General features: G+C 46.3%; 1 protein-coding gene across 1 annotated transcript in view; it reads left to right on the top strand.

The window, feature by feature from the left end:
* Positions 1-22,305, top strand: part of PAFAH1B1 (platelet activating factor acetylhydrolase 1b regulatory subunit 1) — a 174,106-nt gene that overhangs the window by 111,266 nt on the left and 40,535 nt on the right. The window contains exons 4-6 of the mRNA XM_063956025.1: positions 14,181-14,255; positions 14,635-14,841; positions 20,943-21,111. Of these exons, the coding sequence (XP_063812095.1) occupies positions 14,181-14,255; positions 14,635-14,841; positions 20,943-21,111 (451 nt within the window). The remainder of the gene's footprint in view (positions 1-14,180; positions 14,256-14,634; positions 14,842-20,942; positions 21,112-22,305) is intronic.

Below are 22,305 nucleotides of genomic sequence, written 5' to 3'. Positions count from 1 at the left end.
AAGACGTCTCAGTCTTCATGAGGTAGCGCACAGCACTGCAGCTGTGCGCCATTGCTCTCCGCACACTTCACACCAGCGGTCACTGAGGGTGCAGGGCGCTGGGGGGGGCGCCCTGGGCAGCAATGTAATATACCTATTCTGGCTAAAATATATCACATATAGCCCCTGGGGCTATATGGATGTATTTAACCCCTGCCAGCTTCCAAAAAAAACGGGAGAAGAAGCCCGCCGAAAAGGGGGCGGGGCCTATTCTCCTCAGCACACAGCGCCATTTTCCTGCCCAGCTCCGCTGCGAGGAAGGCTCCCAGGACTCTCCCCTGCACTGCACTACAGAAACAGGGTAAAAACAGAGAGGGGGGGCACTTATTGGCGATATTTATAATATTTGAGCTGCTATAAAGGGAACACACTTTTCTCTAACGTCCTAAGTGGATGCTGGGGACTCCGTCAGGACCATGGGGAATAGCGGCTCCGCAGGAGACAGGGCATACAAATAAAGCTTTTGGATTAGGTGGTGTGTACTGGCTCCTCCCCCTATGACCCTCCTCCAAGCCTCAGTTAGGTTTTTGTGCCCGTCCGAGCAGGGTGCAATCTAGGTGGCTCTCCTAAAGAGCTGCTTAGAAAAAGTTTTTAGGTTTTTTTATTTTCAGTGAGTCCTGCTGGCAACAGGCTCACTGCATCGAGGGACTTAGGGGAGAGAATTTCAACTCACTTGCGTGCAGGATGGATTGGATTCTTAGGCTACTGGACACCATTAGCTCCAGAGGGAGTCGGAACACAGGTCTCACCCTGGGGTTCGTCCCGGAGCCGCGCCGCCGACTCCCCTTACAGATGCTGAAGATTGAAGGTCCGGAAACAGGCGGCAGAAGGCTCTTCAGTCTTCATGAAGGTAGCGCACAGCACTGCAGCTGTGCGCCATTGTTGTCACACACTTCACACCAAGCGGTCACGGAGGGTGCAGGGCGCTGCTGGGGGCGCCCTGGGCAGCAATATTTAATACCTTTATGGCAAAAGAATACATCACATATAGCCATTGAGGCTATATGTATGTATTTAACCCATGCCAGATATCTAAAACTCTGGGAGAAAAGCCCGCCGAAATAGGGGGCGGGGCTTATTCTCCTCAGCACACAGCGCCATTTTCCTGCTCAGCTCCGCTGTGAGGAAGGCTCCCAGGACTCTCCCCTGCACTGCACTACAGAAACAGGGTAAAACAGAGAGGGGGGGCATTTTTTGGCGATATTTTGATATATTTAAGCTGCTATAAGGAACACTTATATAAGGTTGTTCCCATATATATTATAGCGCTTGGGTGTGTGCTGGCAAACTCTCCCTCTGTCTCCCCAAAGGGCTAGTGGGGTCCTGTCTTCGATAAGAGCATTCCCTGTGTGTCTGCTGTGTGTCGGTACGTGTGTGTCGACATGTATGAGGACGATGTTGGTGTGGAGGCAGAGCAATTGCCGATAATGGTGATGTCACCCCCCAGGGAGTCGACACCGGAATGGATGGCTTTGTTTATGGAATTACGTGATAATGTCAGCACATTACAAAAATCAGTTGACGACATGAGACGGCCGGCAAACCAGTTAGTACCTGCCCAGGCGTCTCAGACACCGTCAGGGGCTGTAAAGCGCCCTTTACCTCAGTCGGTCGACACAGACCCAGACACAGACACTGAATCTAGTGTCGACGGTGATGAAACAAACGTATTTTCAAGTAGGGCCACACGTTATATGATCACGGCAATGAAGGAGGCTTTGCATATCTCTGATACTGCAAGTACCACAAAAAGGGGTATTATGTGGGGGGTGAAAAAACTACCTGTAGTTTTTCCTGAATCAGAGGAATTAAATGATGTATGTGATGAAGCGTGGGTTAACCCAGATAGAAAAGTGCTAATTTCAAAAAAGTTATTAGCATTATACCCTTTCCCGCCAGAGGTTAGGGCGCGCTGGGAAACACCCCCTAGGGTGGATAAGGCGCTCACACGCTTATCAAAACAAGTGGCGTTACCGTCTCCTGATACGGCCGCCCTCAGGGATCCAGCTGATAGGAGACTGGAAACTACCCTAAAAAGTATATACACACATACTGGTGTTATACTGCGACCAGCCATCGCCTCAGCTTGGATGTGCAGTGCTGGGGTCGTCTGGTTGGATTCCCTGACTGAAAATATTGATACCCTGGATAGGGACAGTATTTTATTGACTATAGAGCAATTAAAGGATGCTTTACTTTATATGCGAGATGCTCAGAGAGATATTTGCACTCTGGCATCGAGAGTAAATGCGATGTCCATATCTGCCAGAAGGAGTTTATGGACGCGACAGTGGTCAGGTGATGCGGATTCCAAACGACATATGGAAGTATTGCCGTATAAAGGGGAGGAATTATTTGGCGTCGGTCTATCGGATCTGGTGGCCACGGCAACTGCCGGAAAATCCACCTTTTTACCTCAGACCCCCTCCCAACAGAAAAAGACACCGTCTTTTCAGCCGCAGTCCTTTCGGTCCTATAAGAACAAGCGGACAAAAGGACAGTCATATCTGCCTCGGGGCAGAGGAAGGGGTAAGAGAGGGCAGCAAGCAGCCCCTGCCCAGGAACAGAAGCCCTCTCAGGGTTCTGCAAAGCCCTCAGCATGACGCTGGGGCCTTACAAGCGGACTCAGGAGCGGTGGGGGGTCGACTCAAGAATTTCAGCGCACAGTGGGCTTGCTCACAGGTGGACCCCTGGATCCTGCAGGTAGTATCTCAGGGTTACAGGTTGGAATTCGAGAAGTCTCCCCCTCGCAGGTTCCTAAAGTCTGCTTTGCCAACGTCTCCCTCAGACAGGGCGACGGTATTGGAAGCCATTCACAAGCTGTTTTCTCAGCAGGTGATAGTCAAGGTACCCCTCCTACAACAGGGAAAGGGGTATTACTCCACGCTATTTGTGGTACCGAAGCCGGGCGGCTCGGTAAGACCTATTCTAAATCTGAAATCTTTGAACCTGTACATACAAAAATTCAAGTTCAAGATGGAGTCACTCAGAGCAGTGATAGCGAATCTGGAAGAAGGGGACTTTATGGTGTCCCTGGACATAAAGGATGCTTACCTGCATGTCCCAATTTGCCCTTCACATCAATGGTACCTCAGGTTCGTGGTGCAAAACTGTCATTATCAGTTTCAGACGCTGCCGTTTGGATTGTCCACGGCACCTCGGGTCTTTACCAAGGTAATGGCCGAAATGATGATTCTTCTGCGAAGAAGAGGCGTATTAATTATCCCTTACTTGGACGATCTCCTGATAAGGGCAAGGTCCAGAGAACAGCTGGAGGACGGAGTAGCACTAACCCGACTAGTGCTGCAACAACACGGGTGGATTCTGAATTTTCCAAAATCTCAGTTGACCCCGACGACACGTCTGCTGTTCCTGGGAATGATTCTGGACACGGTACAGAAAAAGGTGTTTCTTCCGGAGGAGAAAGCCAGGGAGTTATCCGAACTTGTCAGGAACCTCCTAAAACCAGGGAAAGTGTCTGTGCATCAATGCACAAGAGTCCTGGGAAAGATGGTGGCTTCTTACGAAGCGATTCCATTCGGCAGATTCCACGCACAAACTTTTCAGTGGGATCTGCTGGACAAATGGTCCGGATCACATCTGCAGATGCATCAGCGGATAACCTTATCGCCACGGACAAGGGTGTCTCTTCTGTGGTGGTTGCAGAGTGCTCATCTGTTAGAGGGCCGCAGATTCGGCATACAGGACTGGGTCCTGGTGACCACGGATGCCAGTCTGAGAGGCTGGGGAGCGGTCACACAGGGAAGAAACTTCCAGGGAGTATGGTCAAGCCTGGAGATGTCTCTTCACATAAATATACTGGAGCTAAGAGCTATTTACAATGCTCTAAGTCTGGCAAAACCCCTGCTTCAGGGTCAGCCGGTGTTGATCCAGTCGGACAACATCACGGCAGTCGCCCACGTAAACAGACAGGGCGGCACAAGAAGCAGGACAGCAATGGCAGAAGCTGCAAGGATTCTTCGCTGGGCGGAAGATCATGTGATAGCACTGTCAGCAGTATTCATTCCGGGAGTGGACAACTGGGAAGCAGACTTCCTCAGCAGACACGATCTACACCCGGGAGAGTGGGGACTTCATCCAGAAGTCTTCCACATGATTGTGAACCGTTGGGAAAAACCAATGGTGGATATGATGGCGTCCCGCCTCAACAAAAAACTGGACAGGTATTGCGCCAGGTCAAGAGACCCTCAGGCAATAGCTGTGGACGCTCTGGTAACACCGTGGGTGTTCCAGTCAGTGTATGTGTTCCCTCCTCTGCCTCTCATAAGTACTGAGAACTATACGGCAAAAGGGAGTAAGAACGATACCTCTAAGGCGGGACCTGCTTCAGCAGGGACCGTGTCTATTCCAAGACTTACCGCGGCTGCGTTTGACGGCATGGCGGTTGAATGCCGAATTCTAAGGGAAAAAGGCATTCCGGAAGAGGTCATTCCTACACTGGTAAAAGCCAGGAAGGAGGTGACTGCACAACATTATCACCGCATTTGGAGAAAATATGTTGCGTGGTGTGAGGCCAGGAAGGCCCCCACGGAGGAATTTCAACTGGGTCGATTCCTACATTTCCTGCAAACAGGATTCTCTATGGGCCTCAAATTGGGGTCCATTAAGGTTCAAATTTCGGCCCTGTCGATTTTCTTCCAGAAAGAATTGGCTTCAGTTCCTGAAGTCCAGACTTTTGTAAAAGGAGTACTACATATACAGCCCCCGGTTGTGCCCCCAGTGGCACCGTGGGATCTTAATGTAGTCTTGGATTTTCTCAAATCCCATTGGTTTGAGCCGCTCAAATCGGTGGAGTTGAAGTATCTTACATGGAAAGTAACCATGCTACTGGCCCTGGCTTCAGCCAGGAGAGTATCAGAATTGGCGGCTTTATCATATAAGAGCCCATATCTGATTTTCCATACGGACAGGGCAGAACTGCGGACGCGTCCTCATTTTCTGCCTAAGGTGGTGTCAGCGTTTCACCTGAACCAGCCTATTGTGGTGCCTGCGGCTACTAACGATTTGGAGGATTCCAAGTTGTTGGACGTGGTCCGGGCATTGAAAATATATATTTCAAGAACGGCGGGAGTCAGAAACTCTGACTCACTGTTTATATTGTATGCACCCAACAAGATGGGTGCTCCTGCTTCTAAGCAGACGATTGCTTGTTGGATTTGTAGCACAATTCAACTTGCACATTCTGTGGCAGGCTTGCCACAACCTAAATCTGTCAAGGCCCATTCCACAAGGAAAGTGGGCTCATCCTGGGCGGCTGCCCGGGGGGTCTCGGCATTACAACTCTGCCGAGCTGCTACTTGGTCAGGGGCAAACACGTTTGCAAAATTCTACAAATTTGATACCCTGGCTAAGGAGGACCTGGAGTTCTCTCATTCGGTGCTGCAGAGTCATCCGCACTCTCCCGCCCGTTTGGGAGCTTTGGTATAATCCCCATGGTCCTGACGGAGTCCCAGCATCCACTAGGACGTCAGAGAAAATAAGAATTTACTTACCGATAATTCTATTTCTCGTAGTCCGTAGTGGATGCTGGGCGCCCATCCCAAGTGCGGATTGTCTGCAATACTTGTACATAGTTATTGTTACAAACAAATTCGGGTTGTTATTGTTGTGAGCCGTCTGTTCAGAGGCTCCTACGTTTGTCATACTGTTAACTGGGTTCAGATCACAAGTTGTACGGTGTGATTGGTGTGGCTGGTATGAGTCTTACCCGGGATTCAATATCCTTCCTTATTGTGTACGCTCGTCCGGGCACAGTATCCTAACTGAGGCTTGGAGGAGGGTCATAGGGGGAGGAGCCAGTACACCACCTAGTGGTCAAACTTTAAAATTTTGTGCCCTGTCTCCTGCGGAGCCGCTATTCCCCATGGTCCTGACGGAGTCCCAGCATCCACTACGGACTACGAGAAATAGATTTATCGGTAAGTAAAATCTTATTTATTTATTTTTTTTTGGGGGGGGGGGGGGCTGTCCTCTGCTTTTTTCCTCCTATAATGTTTTTTTTTTTCTTTCTCTGCGACCTGTGCATCCCTGTGTGCCTTTTTCTTTTCTTCTGCATTGGTGTACACTTTTGGTTGTGGGTAATGTGATGGTATTGGGTAATGTGATGGTATTGGCAAGTATGGGAAATAACAGTAGTGTATGGTGATTGTAGATATTATGCTGGCCTCCCTGAAGTAACATCGCTGACACAGGTGTGTGGGGTCAGAGTTCAGACAAGCTGTCATTGCATGCCAATGTGATGACATTAATTTGATTACTCTTCAGATAGATTTTCTCTAACGTCCTAAGTGGATGCTGGGGACTCCGTAAGGACCATGGGGATTAGCGGCTCCGCAGGAGACTGGGCACAACTATAAAGAAAGCTTTTAGACTACTGGTGTACACTGGCTCCTCCCACTAAGACCCTCCTCCAGACCTCAGTTAGATTCTTGTGCCCGGCCGAGCTGGATGCACACTAGGGGCTCTCCTGAGCACCTAGAAAGAAAGTATATTTAGGTTTTTTATTTTCAGTGAGATCTGCTGGCAACAGACTCACTGCAGCGAGGGACTAAGGGGAGAAGAAGCGAACCTACCTAACAGGTGGTAGTTTGGGCTTCTTAGGCTACTGGACACCATTAGCTCCAGAGGGATCGACCGCAGGACCCGACCTTGGTGTTCATTCCCGGAGCCGCGCCGCCGTCCCCCTTACAGAGCCAGAAGCACGAAGAAGGTCCGGAAAATCGGCGGCAGAAGACTTCAGTCTTCACCAAGGTAGCGCACAGCACTGCAGCTGTGCGCCATTGCTCCTCATGTACACCTCATACTTCGGTCACTGATGGGTGCAGGGCGCTGGGGGGGGGGGGCGCCCTGAGGGCAATAAGTAACACCTTGGCTGGCAAAATATACATCATATATAGTCCCAGAGGCTATATAGATGTAAAATCACCCCTGCCAGTATCACAGAAAAAGCGTGAGAAAGTCCGCCGAAAAGGGGGCGGGGCTTCTCCCTCAGCACACTGGCGCCATTTTTCCCTCACAGTTCCGCTGGAAGGAAGCTCCCTGGCTCTCCCCTGCAGTCTGAGAATACTACAGAAGGGTAAAAAAGAGAGGGGGGGGCACTAAATTTAGGCGCAGTATAGAGATATATATATATATATATATATATATATATATATATATATATATATATATATATATATATATATAAAAGCAGCTATAGGGAAAACTCATTGATAGTGGGATCCCAGTGTTATATAGCGCTCTGGTGTGTGCTGGCATACTCTCTCTCTGTCTCCCCAAAGGGCTTTGTGGGGTCCTGTCCTCTGTCAGAGCATACCCTGTGTGTTTGCGGTGTGTCGGTACGGCTGTGTCGACATGTTTGATGAGGAGGCTTATGTGGAGGCGGAGCAGATTCCTGTAAATGTGATGTCACCCCCTGCGGGGTCAACACCTGAGTGGATGGTGCTGTGGATGGAATTACGTGATAGTGTCGACTCCTTACATAAAAGGTTTGACGACATACCTAATGTGGGACAGCCGGCTTCTCAGCCTGTGCCTGCCCAGGCGTCTCAAAAACCATCAGGGGCTCTAAAACGCCTGCTACCTCAGATGGTTGACACAGATGTTGACACGGATACTGACTCCAGTGTCGACGACGAAGAGACTGATGTAACTTCCAGTAGGGCCACACGTTACATGATTGAGGCAATGAAAAATGTGTTGCACATTTCTGATGTTAACCCCGGTACCACAAAAAAGGGTATAATGTTTGGAGAGAAAAAACTACCAGTTTTTTTAACTGAAGAGTTAAACGAAGTGTGTGAAGAAGCGTGGGCTTCCCCTGATAAAAAGATGGTAATTTCTAAGAGGTTACTAATGGCGTACCCTTTCCCGCCAGAGGATAGGTCACGCTGGGAAACATCCCCTAGGGTGGATAAAGTGCTCACACGCTTGTCGTAGAAGGTGGCACTACCGTCTCCGGATACGGCCGCCGAAGGAATCTGCTGATAGAAAGCAGGAGGCTATCCTGAAATCTATATATACACACACAGGTGTGATACTGAGACCGGCTATAGCTTCAGCCTGGAGGATGTGCAGCGCTGCTGCTGCGTGGTCAGATTCCCTATCAGAAAATATAGATACCCTAGACAGGGACACTATTTTGCTGAACGTAGAGCATATAAAAGACGCACTTTTATACATGAGGGATGCACAGAGGGATATTTGCCGGCTGGCATCCAAAATTAGTGCAATGTCCATTTCTGCCAGGAGAGGGTTATGGACTCGGCAGTGGACAGGTGATGCAGGTTCCAAACGACACATGGAAGTTCTGCCTTATAATTGTGAGGAATTGTTCGGTGATGGTCTCTCGGACCTCGTTTCCACAGCAACAGCTGGGAAGTCTACATTTTTGCCCCATGTTCCCTCACAACCAAAGAAAGCACCGTATTATCAGGTACAGTCCTTTCGGCCCAATAGGGGCAAGCGGGTTAAAGGTGCGTCCTTTCTGCCCAGAGGCAGAGGTAGAGGGAAAAAGCTGCAGCATACAGCAAGTTCCCAGGAGCAAAAGTCCTCCCCCGCTTCCTCTAAGTCCACAGCTGGACGCTGGGGCTCCACAGGCAGAGCCAGGTACGGTGGGGGCCCGTCTCAAGCATTTCAGCAATCAGTGGGCTCGCTCACGGGTGGATCCCTGGATCCTTCAAATAGTATCTCAGGGGTACAAACTGGAATTCGAGACGTCTCCCCCCCCCCCCCGCCGTTTCCTCAAATCTGCCTTGCCAACCACTCCCTCAGGCAGGGAGGCAGTGTTGCAGGCAATTCAAAAGCTGTATTCACAACAAGTGATAGTAAAGGTGCCCCTACTTCAACAAGGAAGGGGTTACTATTCCACAATGTTTGTGGTACCGAAACCGGACGGTTCGGTGAGACCCATTTTAAATTTGAAATCCTTGAACACATATATCAAAAAATTCAAGTTCAAGATGGAATCGCTCAGGGCGGTTATTGCAAGCCTGGACGAGGGAGATTACATGGTATCGCTGGACATCAAGGATGCTTACCTACATGTCCCCATTTACCATCCTCACCAGGAGTACCTCAGGTTTGTGGTACAAGATTGTCATTACCAATTCCAGACGTTGCCGTTCGGTCTCTCCACGGCTCATAGGGTCTTTACCAAGGTAATGGCGGAAATGATGATACTCCTTCGAAGGAAGGGAGTTTTAATTATCCCGTACTTGGACGATCTCCTGATAAAGGCGAGGTCCAGAGAGCAGTTGTTGGTAGGGGTAGCACTATCTCGGGAAGTGCTACAACAGCACGGCTGGATTCTAAACATTCCAAAGTCACAGCTGGTCCCTACGACACGCCTGCTGTTCCTAGGGATGGTTCTGGACACAGAACAGCGAAAAGTTTCTCCCGGAGGAGAAGGCCAAGGAGCTGTCATCTCTAGTCAGAGGCCTCCTAAAACCATAACAGGTGTCGGTGCATCACTGCACGCGGATCCTGGGAAAAATGGTAACTTCCTACGAAGCGATTCCATTCGGCAGGTTTCATGCAAGAATCTTTCAGTGGGACCTGTTGGACAAGTGGTCCGGATCGCATCTTCAGATGCATCGTCTGATAACCCTGTCTCCAAGGACCAGGGTGTCTCTGCTGTGGTGGCTGCAGAGTGCTCATCTTCAAGAGGGCCGCAGATTCGGCATACAGGACTGGGTCCTGGTGACCACGGATGCCAGCCTTCGAGGCTGGGGAGCAGTCACACAGGGAAGAAACTTCCAAGGACTTTGGTCAAGTCAGGAGACTTCCCTGCACACAAATATTCTGGAACTAAGGGCCATTTACAATGCCCTAAGTCAGATTGTAAACCAGTGGGAAAAACCACAGGTGGACATGATGGCGTCCCGCCTAAACAAAAAGCTAGAAAAATATTGCGCCAGGTCAAGAGACCCGCAGGCGATAGCTGTGGACGCTCTGGTAACACCGTGGGTGTACCGATCGGTTTGTGTGTTCCCTCTTCCTCTCATACCAAAGGTACTGAGGATAATAAGGAGAAGAGGAGTAAGAACTATACTCATTGTTCCGGATTGGCCAAGAAGAGCGTGGTATCCGGAACTTCAAGAAATGATGTCAGAGGACCCATGGCCTCTACCGCTCAGACAGGACCTGCTGCAGCAGGGGCCCTGTCTGTTCCAAGACTTACCGCGGCTGCGTTTGACGGCATGGCGGTTGAATACCGGATCCTGAAGGAAAAGGGCATTCCTGAGGAAGTCATTCCTACGCTGATAAAAGCTAGGAAAGAAGTAACCGTGAACAATTATCACCGCATATGGCGAAAATATGTTGCGTGGTGTGAGGCTAGGAAGGCCCCAACGGAAGAATTTCAGCTGGGCCGGTTCCTGCACTTCCTACAGTCAGGGGTGACTATGGGCCTTAAATTGGGTTCCATTAAGGTCCAGATTTCGGCTCTATCTATTTTCTTCCAGAGAGAATTGGCTTCACTACCTGAAGTTCAGACTTTTGTTAAGGGAGTGCTGCATATTCAGCCCCCTTTTGTGCCTCCAGTGGCACCTTGGGATCTCAACGTGGTGTTGGATTTCCTAAAGTCACATTGGTTTGAGCCACTGAAAACCGTGGATTTAAAATATCTCACGTGGAAAGTGGTCATGTTGTTGGCCTTGGCTTCGGCCAGGCGTGTTTCAGAATTGGCGGCTTTGTCATGTAAAAGCCCTTATCTGATTTTCCATATGGATAGGGCAGAATTGAGGACTCGTCCCCAGTTTCTCCCCAAAGTGGTATCAGCTTTTCATCTGAACCAACCTATCGTGGTGCCTGCGGCTACGAATGACTTGGAGGCTTCCAAGTTGTTGGATGTAGTCAGGGCCCTAAAAATTTATGTTTCCAGGACAGCTGGAGTCAGGAAGACTGACTCGCTTTTTATCCTGTATGCGCCCAACAAGTTGGGTGCACCTGCTTCTAAGCAGACTATTGCTCGCTGGATCTGTAGTACGATTCAGTTTGCACATTCTGCGGCTGGACTGCCGCATTCTAAATCAGTAAAAGCCCATTCCACGAGGAAAGTGGGCTCTTCTTGGGCGGCTGCCCGAGGGGTCTCGGCTCTTCAACTTTGCCGAGCTGCTACTTGGTTAGGGGCAAACACGTTTGCTAAATTCTACAAAATTGATACCCTGGCTGAGGAGGACCTTGAGTTCTCTCATTCGGTGCTGCAGAGTCATCCGCACTCTCCCGCCCGTTTGGGAGCTTTGGTATAATCCCCATGGTTCTTACGGAGTCCCCAGCATCCACTTAGGACGTTAGAGAAAATAAGAATTTACTCACCGGTAATTCTATTTCTCATAGTCCGTAGTGGATGCTGGGCGCCCATCCCAAGTGCGGATTGTCTGCAATACTTGTATATAGTTATTGCTTAACTAAAGGGTTATTGTTGAGCTATCTGTTGAGAGGCTCAGTTGTTATCATGCTGTTAACTGGGTATTGTATCACGAGTTATACGGTGTGATTGGTGTGGCTGGTATGAGTCTTACCCGGGATTCAAAATCCTTCCTAATTGTGTCAGCTCTTCCGGGCACAGTATCCTAACTGAGGTCTGGAGGAGGGTCTTAGTGGGAGGAGCCAGTGCACACCAGTAGTCTAAAAGCTTTCTTTATAGTTGTGCCCAGTCTCCTGCGGAGCCGCTAATCCCCATGGTCCTTACGGAGTCCCCAGCATCCACTACGGACTATGAGAAATAGAATTGCCGGTGAGTAAATTCATATATATAAAATATATATATATATATATATATATATATATATATATATATATATATATATATATAATTTATATTAGTGTTCACTCTAGGCTGTTTTAGCAGGGCGCCGCGCCCTGCCCTGCCCGTTTTTTAACAGGCAAAACCCGCCCTGCCCCTTTTGCGGCGCCCTGCTAGAACAGCCGCCCGCTCCCTGCCCTCCCGGCGTGTATAGATGCCGTGCGCATGCGCGCGGCATCCATTCACGCATTGGGAGAGGGCTGGGGGAAGCCCAGCACCGACGGAGGTGCTGGGCACGCCCCCAACAGTGACGTCGGCGGCCACAGACGCTCTCTATAGTAGCGTCTGTGGGCCGCACCGCCCCCTAAAATGACGGAGGCGTGGCCACGCCCCCTAATTTGCGTGGCCGCCCCCCATTTCGGACGCGCGCGCACATGTGCCCCCCTGAGTCCGGCGCCCTGCCCCTTTTCACTCCTAGAGTTAACACTATATATAGATAGATAGATATAGAGATAGATAGATATAGAGATAGATAGATATAGAGATAGATAGATATAGAGATAGATAGATAGATATAGAGATAGATATATATATATATATATATATATAGATATATATATAGATATATATATATATATATAGATATATAGATTAGAACCAATAAGTTCAACCCATATCTGTTTACATATTATTCATTCAAAGCTAATGAAAATGTATGTGTAATTTTTTTATTCTCTTATGCCACTAGATAACTGTAAATATTTTTTCTTGCGCTTGTGTGTTATTGGGTAAGCATTTCAGAGAGCACAGCTGTGTGTGATAAGGCCTATATGCCTGTTATTTGTGCTGTATTTCAGTTTAAGATATCGAAAGGCAAAGTCCACTATTGATTTAAAAAGAAAACCTTTCTAATGAATTCTTTTTGAACTATGAACATTTCAATAAAACTCCTGTCATTTGCCTTCCATGTTCTAGCTGTCTCCCTTCTCTGCCTCCACCAGTTCATTGTTTACGGGAACATATGTTGCCCCCAAATGCTCCTGACTTTGTTGTGGTCACTCAGGCCAGTCATAGCAATGGAGGAATATGCTTCCATGTATGCGCTGGGACTGCTGTAAGTCATGCATTAAGCATACTGAGGGCTGTGGTTTTAGACCAATTACAGTACTACAGCACTTTCTTTATGTAGAAGAGAAAGGTGGAACCTGGTGTCGAATTTAAAAAGTGCCAGTAGCTAGGAACAGGTAGGTTTACATGAAGGAACAGTGGCGTGAGTGTTTGTCTTGTTTGTAGAGGGAACGTGGAGGTTCTCTGTTACTGCTGGAGACTTCAGAAACAAGTAATGAATGCGTACCACAGCGGTCTATCACAAAAGGGTGAACGTGTTGTATGTGTTACTCCTAAAGTCTGGTTACTGATGGACATGGCAGTAACCCAGAAAAAGCTCTCGGGTTATTGACTCTAGTGTCCTATCAGTATTGATTTGGAAAGCCCAAGTCTGTATGTGCTGCACTGTTTTTAAGAAAAGTTTGCTGGATCAGAAATGTCCATCTCAGAACACCTATTCTCTTATGTATCGACACTAATACCAAGATTTTTAACTATAGAAGGACCTGTTTATGCTTTATAATTACTCTATAAACTGACTATGTAATTATATATCATTCAAGTTTATTAAAAATAATAAAAATAATAAATAAATAATAAATAATTCAAGTGGCAACTGTTCAGAGTAAGCCAGCATTGTATGTTTCAAGCCAATTGTGCATGAATATTGGACAAATGATATAGCAGCGGAGATCAGATGGGTCAGTAAAGGACTATGATGTGCTCTTATTAGTAAGCTCCTATGTCAGCAGCTGGCTGTAAGGCAGTTATTTTACTGCAGGCAGTATATACAAATGAACATATAGTAGAAGCATCTTAAAGCTAAACTCCATAGTATAAAAACAGGAATAATTGCATAATGTGTCCCAAAGCTCTTAGGGGACGTATCAATTGTTTATCACTCCTGTAGCTCAAGTCTAAAGTGACCGGGAGATATTCAGTTGTTTGCGTGAACAATTCTGCTCTGTTCAACTGCCACGTTCTTGTGGCCAAATTCGTGGCGTTAGCTGTGTTAAGTGGATTCTCCCAGCATTGTGTTGGGCACGCTGCAGTTAAGGTGCACCCAGCAGCAAAACTCTACCTTATGCTGATGTCTGTTCGCACGTCAAGTGGGTTTGGAAATGCACAATGGGGTGCAGCATCTGTTCTGGTAACTCAAAACACTTGAATAGCCCCCGATTTTATATTTAGATCGGAGCAATAAACAACTGACTCGCCCACCTTAATGTACAATTTTTTTATATATAATTTTTTTTTTGTTTCTCAGAATGAAGAGCTAGATAAGAAGTATGCCGGCCTGCTGGAAAAGAAATGGACATCTGTTATCAGATTACAAAAGAAGGTAATGTAAGACGAAAGCAACAGATCCAAATGTAGAAGTTTCCCTTGTTTTGGTAATATCTTACTTCTGAGATCCTGTCTTTCACAAGCATGATACCCATGTCTTTGTTCTAAAAACAAGTCTGCATAGATGTACTGTTTAAAGATAATGTTTTCCTTTGAGTGCTTTAGATGTCGGGTCAGTGCAGAAATCGGCAAAGAAGCAGAATTGTTATTTACAAACTAGACTGTTTAGTGACCATGTTTATATGCTCTACTATGGTGGCAAGGGGGGGAAGCTCACTGACCTTATGATGATGATATGTTTTATTCCCTTGCTGAAGGCTGAGTTATCTTATATACTTTAACAAAAAAAAGTTTCTCTTGTAACCCCCTTAAAGGTTATGGAATTAGAATCCAAGCTAAATGAAGCAAAAGAAGAGTTTACTTCTGGGGGACCGATTGGCCAAAAGAGAGACCCCAAAGAGTGGATACCGCGCCCTCCTGAAAAATATGCACTTAGTGGTCATAGGAGTCCTGTCACTCGCGTCATTTTCCATCCAGTGTTTAGTGTTATGGTCACAGCTTCAGAGGATGCAACAATTAAGGTATACTGTTTTTTTTGTGGTGGGGGGGGGAAAGGGTGTTCTCTTCTCTCACTCAAACTTTCAGTATTGAGCCTATTGCAAACGTTAAAAGAAAGCAAGCTCTCGGCTCCGGTTTGAATTTCAAGCATTTAGGCTCGCTCCTACCAATGTTAGCGCGAAATGCTTTCTGAAAATGGAAAAGTAGTAGGACTGTGGGGGGCTATTCAATTGTTTGAAAAGTCAGTTGGGTGTCTGTTTTTTCCTATCTAATAGACAGGAAAAAAACAGACACTCCACTGACTTTTCAAACCATTGAATTCCCCCCTAAGAGTTTGTATTTTGTTTTGTCTATTGCTAGTGCTCAATGCAGTGACTAACCTTTTCTCTCAGTCACCGCTGCAGTTTTACCTGTTGGTGGAAAGGCTCTGTATCCTCGCTGTCTGTATCTGGCTTGTGTACACATGCGCTACTTAGACATATGATCCCTTGAGCCTAGCTTGAGTACACTCTTTCTCCAGGCTGTGGCGGGAAACGTTTGCAAATAACAAACACCAGTATGTAATGCTAAACCCTTGGCTTTCACTTCCTCTGCTCTTGTGTTTACCAAATTCTCTAAGCTGCTGCCATTTAATACTAAGGCATGCAGACTGGAAAGTAGTAGCGGCTTTACTTTGCTAAATTACTATTTTCATATGTGGGAACAACTATTTATCTAATTTTTAGGTCATTTAATTTTAGTGAGGAATCGAATAGTTTATCACACCGGCTGCGTGCCCAATACACATCTAAAGTGACGGAAGATCGGGGGGGGGGGGGGTCTCTCTTTTTTTTTTTTTTTTTCCTTTCCGCACTTGTGCCCAAACAGACCTGGTTTATCTGCGTATAGTGGCTAAACTTGATCAAAGTGCTTGGCGCAATGTGAAAAGTCGAGTTTCACTTCACTCATTTCAACTCTATACCTTCGGGGTGGGCTGAAATGCCAGTGCCGGCAGCTGTTTGTGCACGAACAGAGCAGCAATTGAATTGCTCCATCGGGAACGCCATCTTTTAGTTGCTGGCGTGATAAACAATTGAATTTCCCCCTTACTCTATCAATACTTTTTTTTTTTTTTTTGGTAGTAAAACAAATAGACTTTAATATTACCTGTATTTGTTGATGCTTGAGTGAGATCATTAGCTATATTGTGGATTGTGAAATTGGTATGCTTGGAATATTCTCTTAGAGCAGAATTTGCAGCTTGGGGTCAGTGTTATCTGGCTGGACACACATAATTTGTAATGACTCTTGCAGATACTGCCCACTTGCTGGCTGGGTACAGATATAATTGTATTCAGCAGTGCACACTGAGACACATTGCATGTTTGCATTCTCCATCTACCCTCTCTGTAATGCAATGTTCCTTCTGGCCATACTGTTCCCGGACTCTTAAAGACGGGGGAGGGATCTCTGTTAATGTGACTATAACAATATCATATGCACAGTGCAACTCTGATTTTGGACATCTGAACCCTGGAGCAGGATAGTGTCGGGTGGCATGTAAAAATATAACTAAAATACTAAAAATAAAAAAACCACGTAGAGCCACCCTTACAATTTATCCTGGTTAGAATACATAGTGGGATATTCAGTTACCTGCGATCATTGAGCGTGGGTAATTGTCTGGCCAGGGGCTGTTCCGTCAGCCCCGATAAGGCGGCGAGAGATGCAGCTTATCGGGGATTTGTTTCACCTGCCTCAGGCAGGCGAGACAAAAGAACAGAAAATGGGGCTGTTTCGCTGAACCTGTGTGTTTTCTGCTTCGTCTGTATTACTCCCAAAGAGAGGTTATCTTCAAAATCATTATTTAATATAATTTTGTTATGTAAAGTGTCAAGGAATGTACTGGCAATGTATAATACCTTTTTCAGACAGCATTTGGCGGGTCACACCTCGGAGCAGTACGCTGGTGCTTCCCGGGGGTGACCTGCTTTGGTCCCTTTACAGTTGCGTCCCCAGCCTGGCATATTGCCGGGTTGGTGACATCAGCGGTGACTGCTCTTTGAGATCAGATAATCTCCAAGTGCCGCCTGTCCATAGAGTGTGAACGGGGAAACGGGTTGCATCAACCTGTTCACACTGCACAGCAATCAGGGCTGAAACAGTGTTCAACCCTGGTCATTCGACCCAGGATGTTTCCCCTGGTACCTTTCAGTCCGCACAGGTTCTGCGCACTCATGCAATAACCAGGGTTACAAGCTGGCGGCTCTGAAAGTTATTAGTAAGTAGAGCATAGGTCTGCAAACTGTCCTCATTCCCCCACACAGTGCATGTTTTGCATGTCTCCTCTGAGTCATAAGTGAAATAATTAACTCCACCTGTGGACCTTTTAAAATGTCTGTGAGTAATTAATACACCTGTGCACCTGCTGGGTTATCTGCAAAACATGCACTGTGTGGGGTAATGAGGACCGAGTTTGCAGACCTATGAAGTAGATGAATAAATAAATAAAACGTACGTGCCTTTTTGCAGCATGCAAGTGCAATAGACCATAAAGTGAACGATGTGGCCAATACTGACACATCGTTCACAATATCGTCTAGTGTGTGTACACTAGGTCGCTGACTATGCACGCTCCTGCTCGTCGTCTGTGACCTCTCCCATCTGCCGTGCATGCCTAATGAGCTGAATTCAGCATTGCCCAGTCTAACCCCCCCCCCCCGCCATTGCTGGTGGCATCGGGAAGTGTGTACGCACTTGCCGTGGCCACTGAAGACTACGATGGGTACAAGTCATCTAGTGTGTACCCAGCTTAAGTCAATGTTTCCTTCCCTCAATTACTGCCGTAATTTTTAAGCAGTTTTTAATACATTGCAACCGGTATCACAAGCTTAGTACATCAGTATTATTCATGAAGTATCCCCAAAAGCTCACTGTGCATCTGTATTCTGGCATCCACAGTCTTACAAATAACATCTCTCAATCTGTTTAGGAGAACCAAGGAAAACTTGGATTGTAAAGTATGAGCTACATTAAAATAATGTTTGAAAACCAAGCGGCATATGAAATATACTTGCTGCAGCTAACAAAGACCAATTAAATACGGTTACAATGATGGAGTTTTGTAATTTCATGCCCCTTTGGCTTGCATTAAAATAATGATTTTAGGTATTCCTATTTGTGTACTGGTAACCTTTTTGTTTCCTGTCAGTTGTTTTGTGGTATAGGATTTGCTTGGAACTAATTGAAGGGTCGTTAGTCCTCCATAGTAATTACATGTCATCGCTTTTGTGTAAGATGCTTTTGCTGACAGTCTTGACATGGTTACTGGAATTTGAACAGGTAGACAAGTCCCACGTGTTCCATGCTGATGCTCTACTGTTCTGTTTCTGTCATGGGGCCGATTCAGTTGCTTTGGGTGTCTAAAAAGCCCGTCTAAACGTGCATGTCATGACCAAACAGACAAGGTTTAGCCGTCTAAAATCTCTGCAGATGCCCAAAGTGCCCAGTTTGCATACTTTTTTTTTTTTTCTTTTTTTTCTCGCACCTCAGGAGGTTGCGAGAAAAAGGTGTCCTCCACGGCTGCTGGGCACCCAAACAGCAGAGCAATTCAGTTGCTGCCCCTGAACTCCCTCTAGAGGTGTCTGCGGGGGGAAAAAAATACATAATCTGCCTCATAGGGTCATTAGACGCTAGAGATAGGCATACCTTTTGGCCATATTGACTCTAGCAGCTTCTGTCTCCATTCCATTAAGCAGCCATTTCTCACGGTTTCTAAACTTGTGCTACTTGGATTTCATGATCTTTGCCTAGAGCTGAGTCCGTGACGGACTGTTTTTATTTTGTTGTGACGTGGTTGGGCTAGGACTTAGGGATACTTTATAGAAAATATTCTAAAGGGCTATTTTGGGCCCCCTCAACGTATTAACGTATTTTTCACTTAGTTGTTGTTGAATTAGTGAATAGGTGAAATGTTGCTAGTAAAACAATATAAACTGCGTGGGAATAGAATCTTTGTTCCACTGTCCCCACAGCAGCTTTTATGTGGGAGCAATGAAGCCTGTTGCATTAATACATGTTCAGCATCTGTGAAAGCACTGGTTACCACCGCATATAGGGTCAAGGTGCGAGTTGCGATGGTGTAGAAATGCCGTCTACAGCAGCTGAATTCTCCCTACTTGCAGCCCAGACTGAGGAGGGGGGGGGGGGGGAAGTGTGAGTGATTCATTCAGTTGTTTTTACACCCAATCGCACCTCACCCCCATCTAGACTGATGGAGCAATACTCTCTCTCCCCCACAACCACTTGTTTCGCATAAATAGTCAGATTTTTGTGCTAAACTTCACTCATGTCCTGGTTAGCGAGCCCATGGGCATCCAAGACCGGACTTTTTGCTGATTTCTGCTTCCCACCTCAGGAGGCATATAAGCAGAAATCATGCTATCGCGTATGTCAGCAGAAACAATTGAATAGTTACCGTCGGGTGCACAACACTACTCAGGTCGGGGAAAACAATTGAATCGCCCCCATGGATTCCTGTACAGAGTTCTGTGGGGCTGCAAGCAAAAACCCGAGTGTCAGTACCGTAATTGCAGCATATAGCCACAGTGTGGGTGCAACTTGGTCACGCCTAATCGAGTTGACCCCATAGAGTATGACTAGTGCTGTCACTGTCATTTTAATACTAGTACGTAACCATTCTTCACACTACTATTATTGCCATGGTGGTTGTTTTCAGGGTCTTAAATGAGGAAATGTGAATACATTATATATTTCCATAGAAGCATGTTAAGTCCTTTTAAATATGTTTACTGTACTATAAGTATGTGTCCTTTAAAAGTATTATTGGCTTGTTCTGTCTATCTTCTTTATTATAATTCAGATAATTGCTAATTGCAAAATGAATATATACTGACCAGGACAGTTTTTCTACTAGTTTTAGGATGTGAACAATCTTCGATCCATATCAGTAAACGATTATTGTTCACCAGTCATTTATTTGGCTGGTTTGCACAATAACCTTGCAGTGTCAGCTTTTAAGACCTCACAACCTCTTGCATCTTACACATGACCAGCTGTTTTGATGCTTATTTAAATGCGTGTAAATAGGTGTGACAATAGAAACTATGTATATGTTATGTAACCATAAATACTAAGGATTCTGGTAGTGTTGTCTGCATTATGCTTTTCAGAATGCAATTTATTCTAATTCACATGTGCTTACCGCAGGTAAATGCAATGAGAAATCCTTCAATGCTGATGTGAATTTTGTGTTTGACATTAGGCCTACTTTTCTTGCTTTACAAAAAATACCCCAAAGCCTCTGGGTTTATTAATTATTACGCGAGAAAGAATACTGGAATGGTAGATAGTACATACACCCCAATCTCTCCCCCCTCCTAATAAATGGTAACTTCTGCTATGTATGGCTTTTCACTCCCCTCCATTTGTTTTTCATACTTGTAATAGTTTTGATGTAGGCATTTAGGTACCATTGTGACTTAGGGGGCAATTCAGTCTTCCTTTTTTTGGCCTCCCATCAATGCAATTCAGTTGTTGCTCTGATTGTTTTACCCAGCCCGTTACTTTTCAAGTGCCCAAATAGATGGGGTTTAGCTGCGATTATCCTGTTTAAAGTAGTCCCCACAGCGCGAAGAGTCCCATTTGTGCGCCCAAAGTGGACACATCGCACATTTCTGCTCACCACCTCAAAAGGCAGTGAGCAGAAATGTCGGCGCCAGTGGTAATTGCAGCTCTCAGCCGGCACCTGAAAAACAATTGAATCGCACCCTCAGTTCTCTCTAGGTGCTTTCTGCAATAACCTATTTGGGGAATGTTCTCACATTGCTTTTGTACCTATATGTGATCTCACTATCTGTACACTCGGCAAAATGTTACGGTGATTCCTTTCATTTTTAAATGTTGTTTGTAGTATAGTTGCCTGCAATGTGTGTGTTCAGAATGTGTTGCTTAATGTTAGCAACTGTGCTGGAAAACCCCAGAGGTGAATGGGTAATCCTGAGCAAGCATGCTTTGTCTGTGCCTTGTGTTAATTATTTTGAGAGGTGCCAGACTGCCCTGCGGAGTGCAAATACAACCTGTCAAGTTACGGACTAGTGCTAACAGATTTCTCTTTCTATGTTAGGTGTGGGACTATGAGACAGGAGATTTTGAACGCACACTCAAGGGACATACAGACTCTGTGCAGGATATTTCATTTGACCACTCTGGCAAGCTTCTGGCCTCTTGCTCTGCTGACATGACTATCAAGCTATGGGATTTCCAAGGATTTGAGTGTATTAGGACCATGCATGGTAAGAGGTCAAGATCCTTTTCAAAACTGCGAGTCCTCCTAGACCTGTAATGATGGGGGAACAATAAAACTTGCTAACCACTGTGAACGGTGGGTGTTCTTGTAGTGCCTAGGTATTATGTGTACGCACAATATGTATGTGATAGAATAATATGTGAAAATGCCAAGGGTTGAGGGATTGGTATTCTCGGTCCATGGCTCTTTTGTTTATTTTTAAGAGGAGTAAATAATCATATTAATTGGATACTTATTAGTATTACCCCACTTTATGAATGATTGTGCCTGTTTAATAATTTTAAAGATCATCAGGCATGTAAAAAAGGGTAACTTATTATTTCTCTAACGTCCTAGTGGATGCTGGGACTCCGTCAGGACCATGGGGAATAGCGGGCTCCGCAGGAGACAGGGCACATCTAAATAAAGCTTTTAGGATCACATGGTGCGTACTGGCTCCTCCCCCTATGACCCTCCTCCAAGCCTCAGTTAGGTTTTTGTGCCCGTCCGAGAAGGGTGCAATCTAGGTGGCTCTCCTAAAGAGCTGCTTAGAAAAAGTTTTTTTTAGGTTTAAATCTCAGTGAATCCTGCTGGCAACAGGATCACTGCATCGAGGGACTTAGGGGAGAGATTTCCAACTCACCTGCGTGCAGGATGGATTGGAGTCTAAGGCTACTGGACACTTAGCTCCAGAGGGAGTCGGAACACAGGTCATCCTGGGGTTCGTCCCGGAGCCGCGCCGCCGACCCCCCTTACAGACGCTGAAGATCGGAGGTCCGGAAAGCAGGCGGCAGAAGACTCCTCAGTCTTCATGAAGGTAGCGCACAGCACTGCAGCTGTGCGCCATTGTTGCTACACGTCTCACTGATTCAGTCACGGAGGGTGCAGGGCGCTGCTGGGGGCGCCCTGGGCAGCAATATTAAATACCTTTAGTGGCGAAAAATACATCACATATAGCCATTAAGGCTATATGTATGTATTTAACCCAGGCCAGTTTTCTTAAAACCCGGGAGAAAAGCCCGCTGAAAAAGGGGCGGAGCTTATTCTCCTCAGCACTCAGCGCCATTTTCCTGCTCAGCTCCGCTGGTGAGGAAGGCTCCCAGGATTCTCCCCTGCACTGCACTACAGAAACAGGGTAACAAAGAGAAGGGGGGCATAATTTGGCGATATTGATATATTAAAAGCGCCTATATCAAAAACA

This window comes from Pseudophryne corroboree, chromosome 2, assembly GCF_028390025.1.
Source record: "Pseudophryne corroboree isolate aPseCor3 chromosome 2, aPseCor3.hap2, whole genome shotgun sequence".
Taxonomy (NCBI): Eukaryota; Metazoa; Chordata; class Amphibia; order Anura; family Myobatrachidae; genus Pseudophryne; species Pseudophryne corroboree.
Note: the sequence above shows the minus strand (reverse complement) of the source record. Positions and strands in the feature narration are given on the sequence as shown.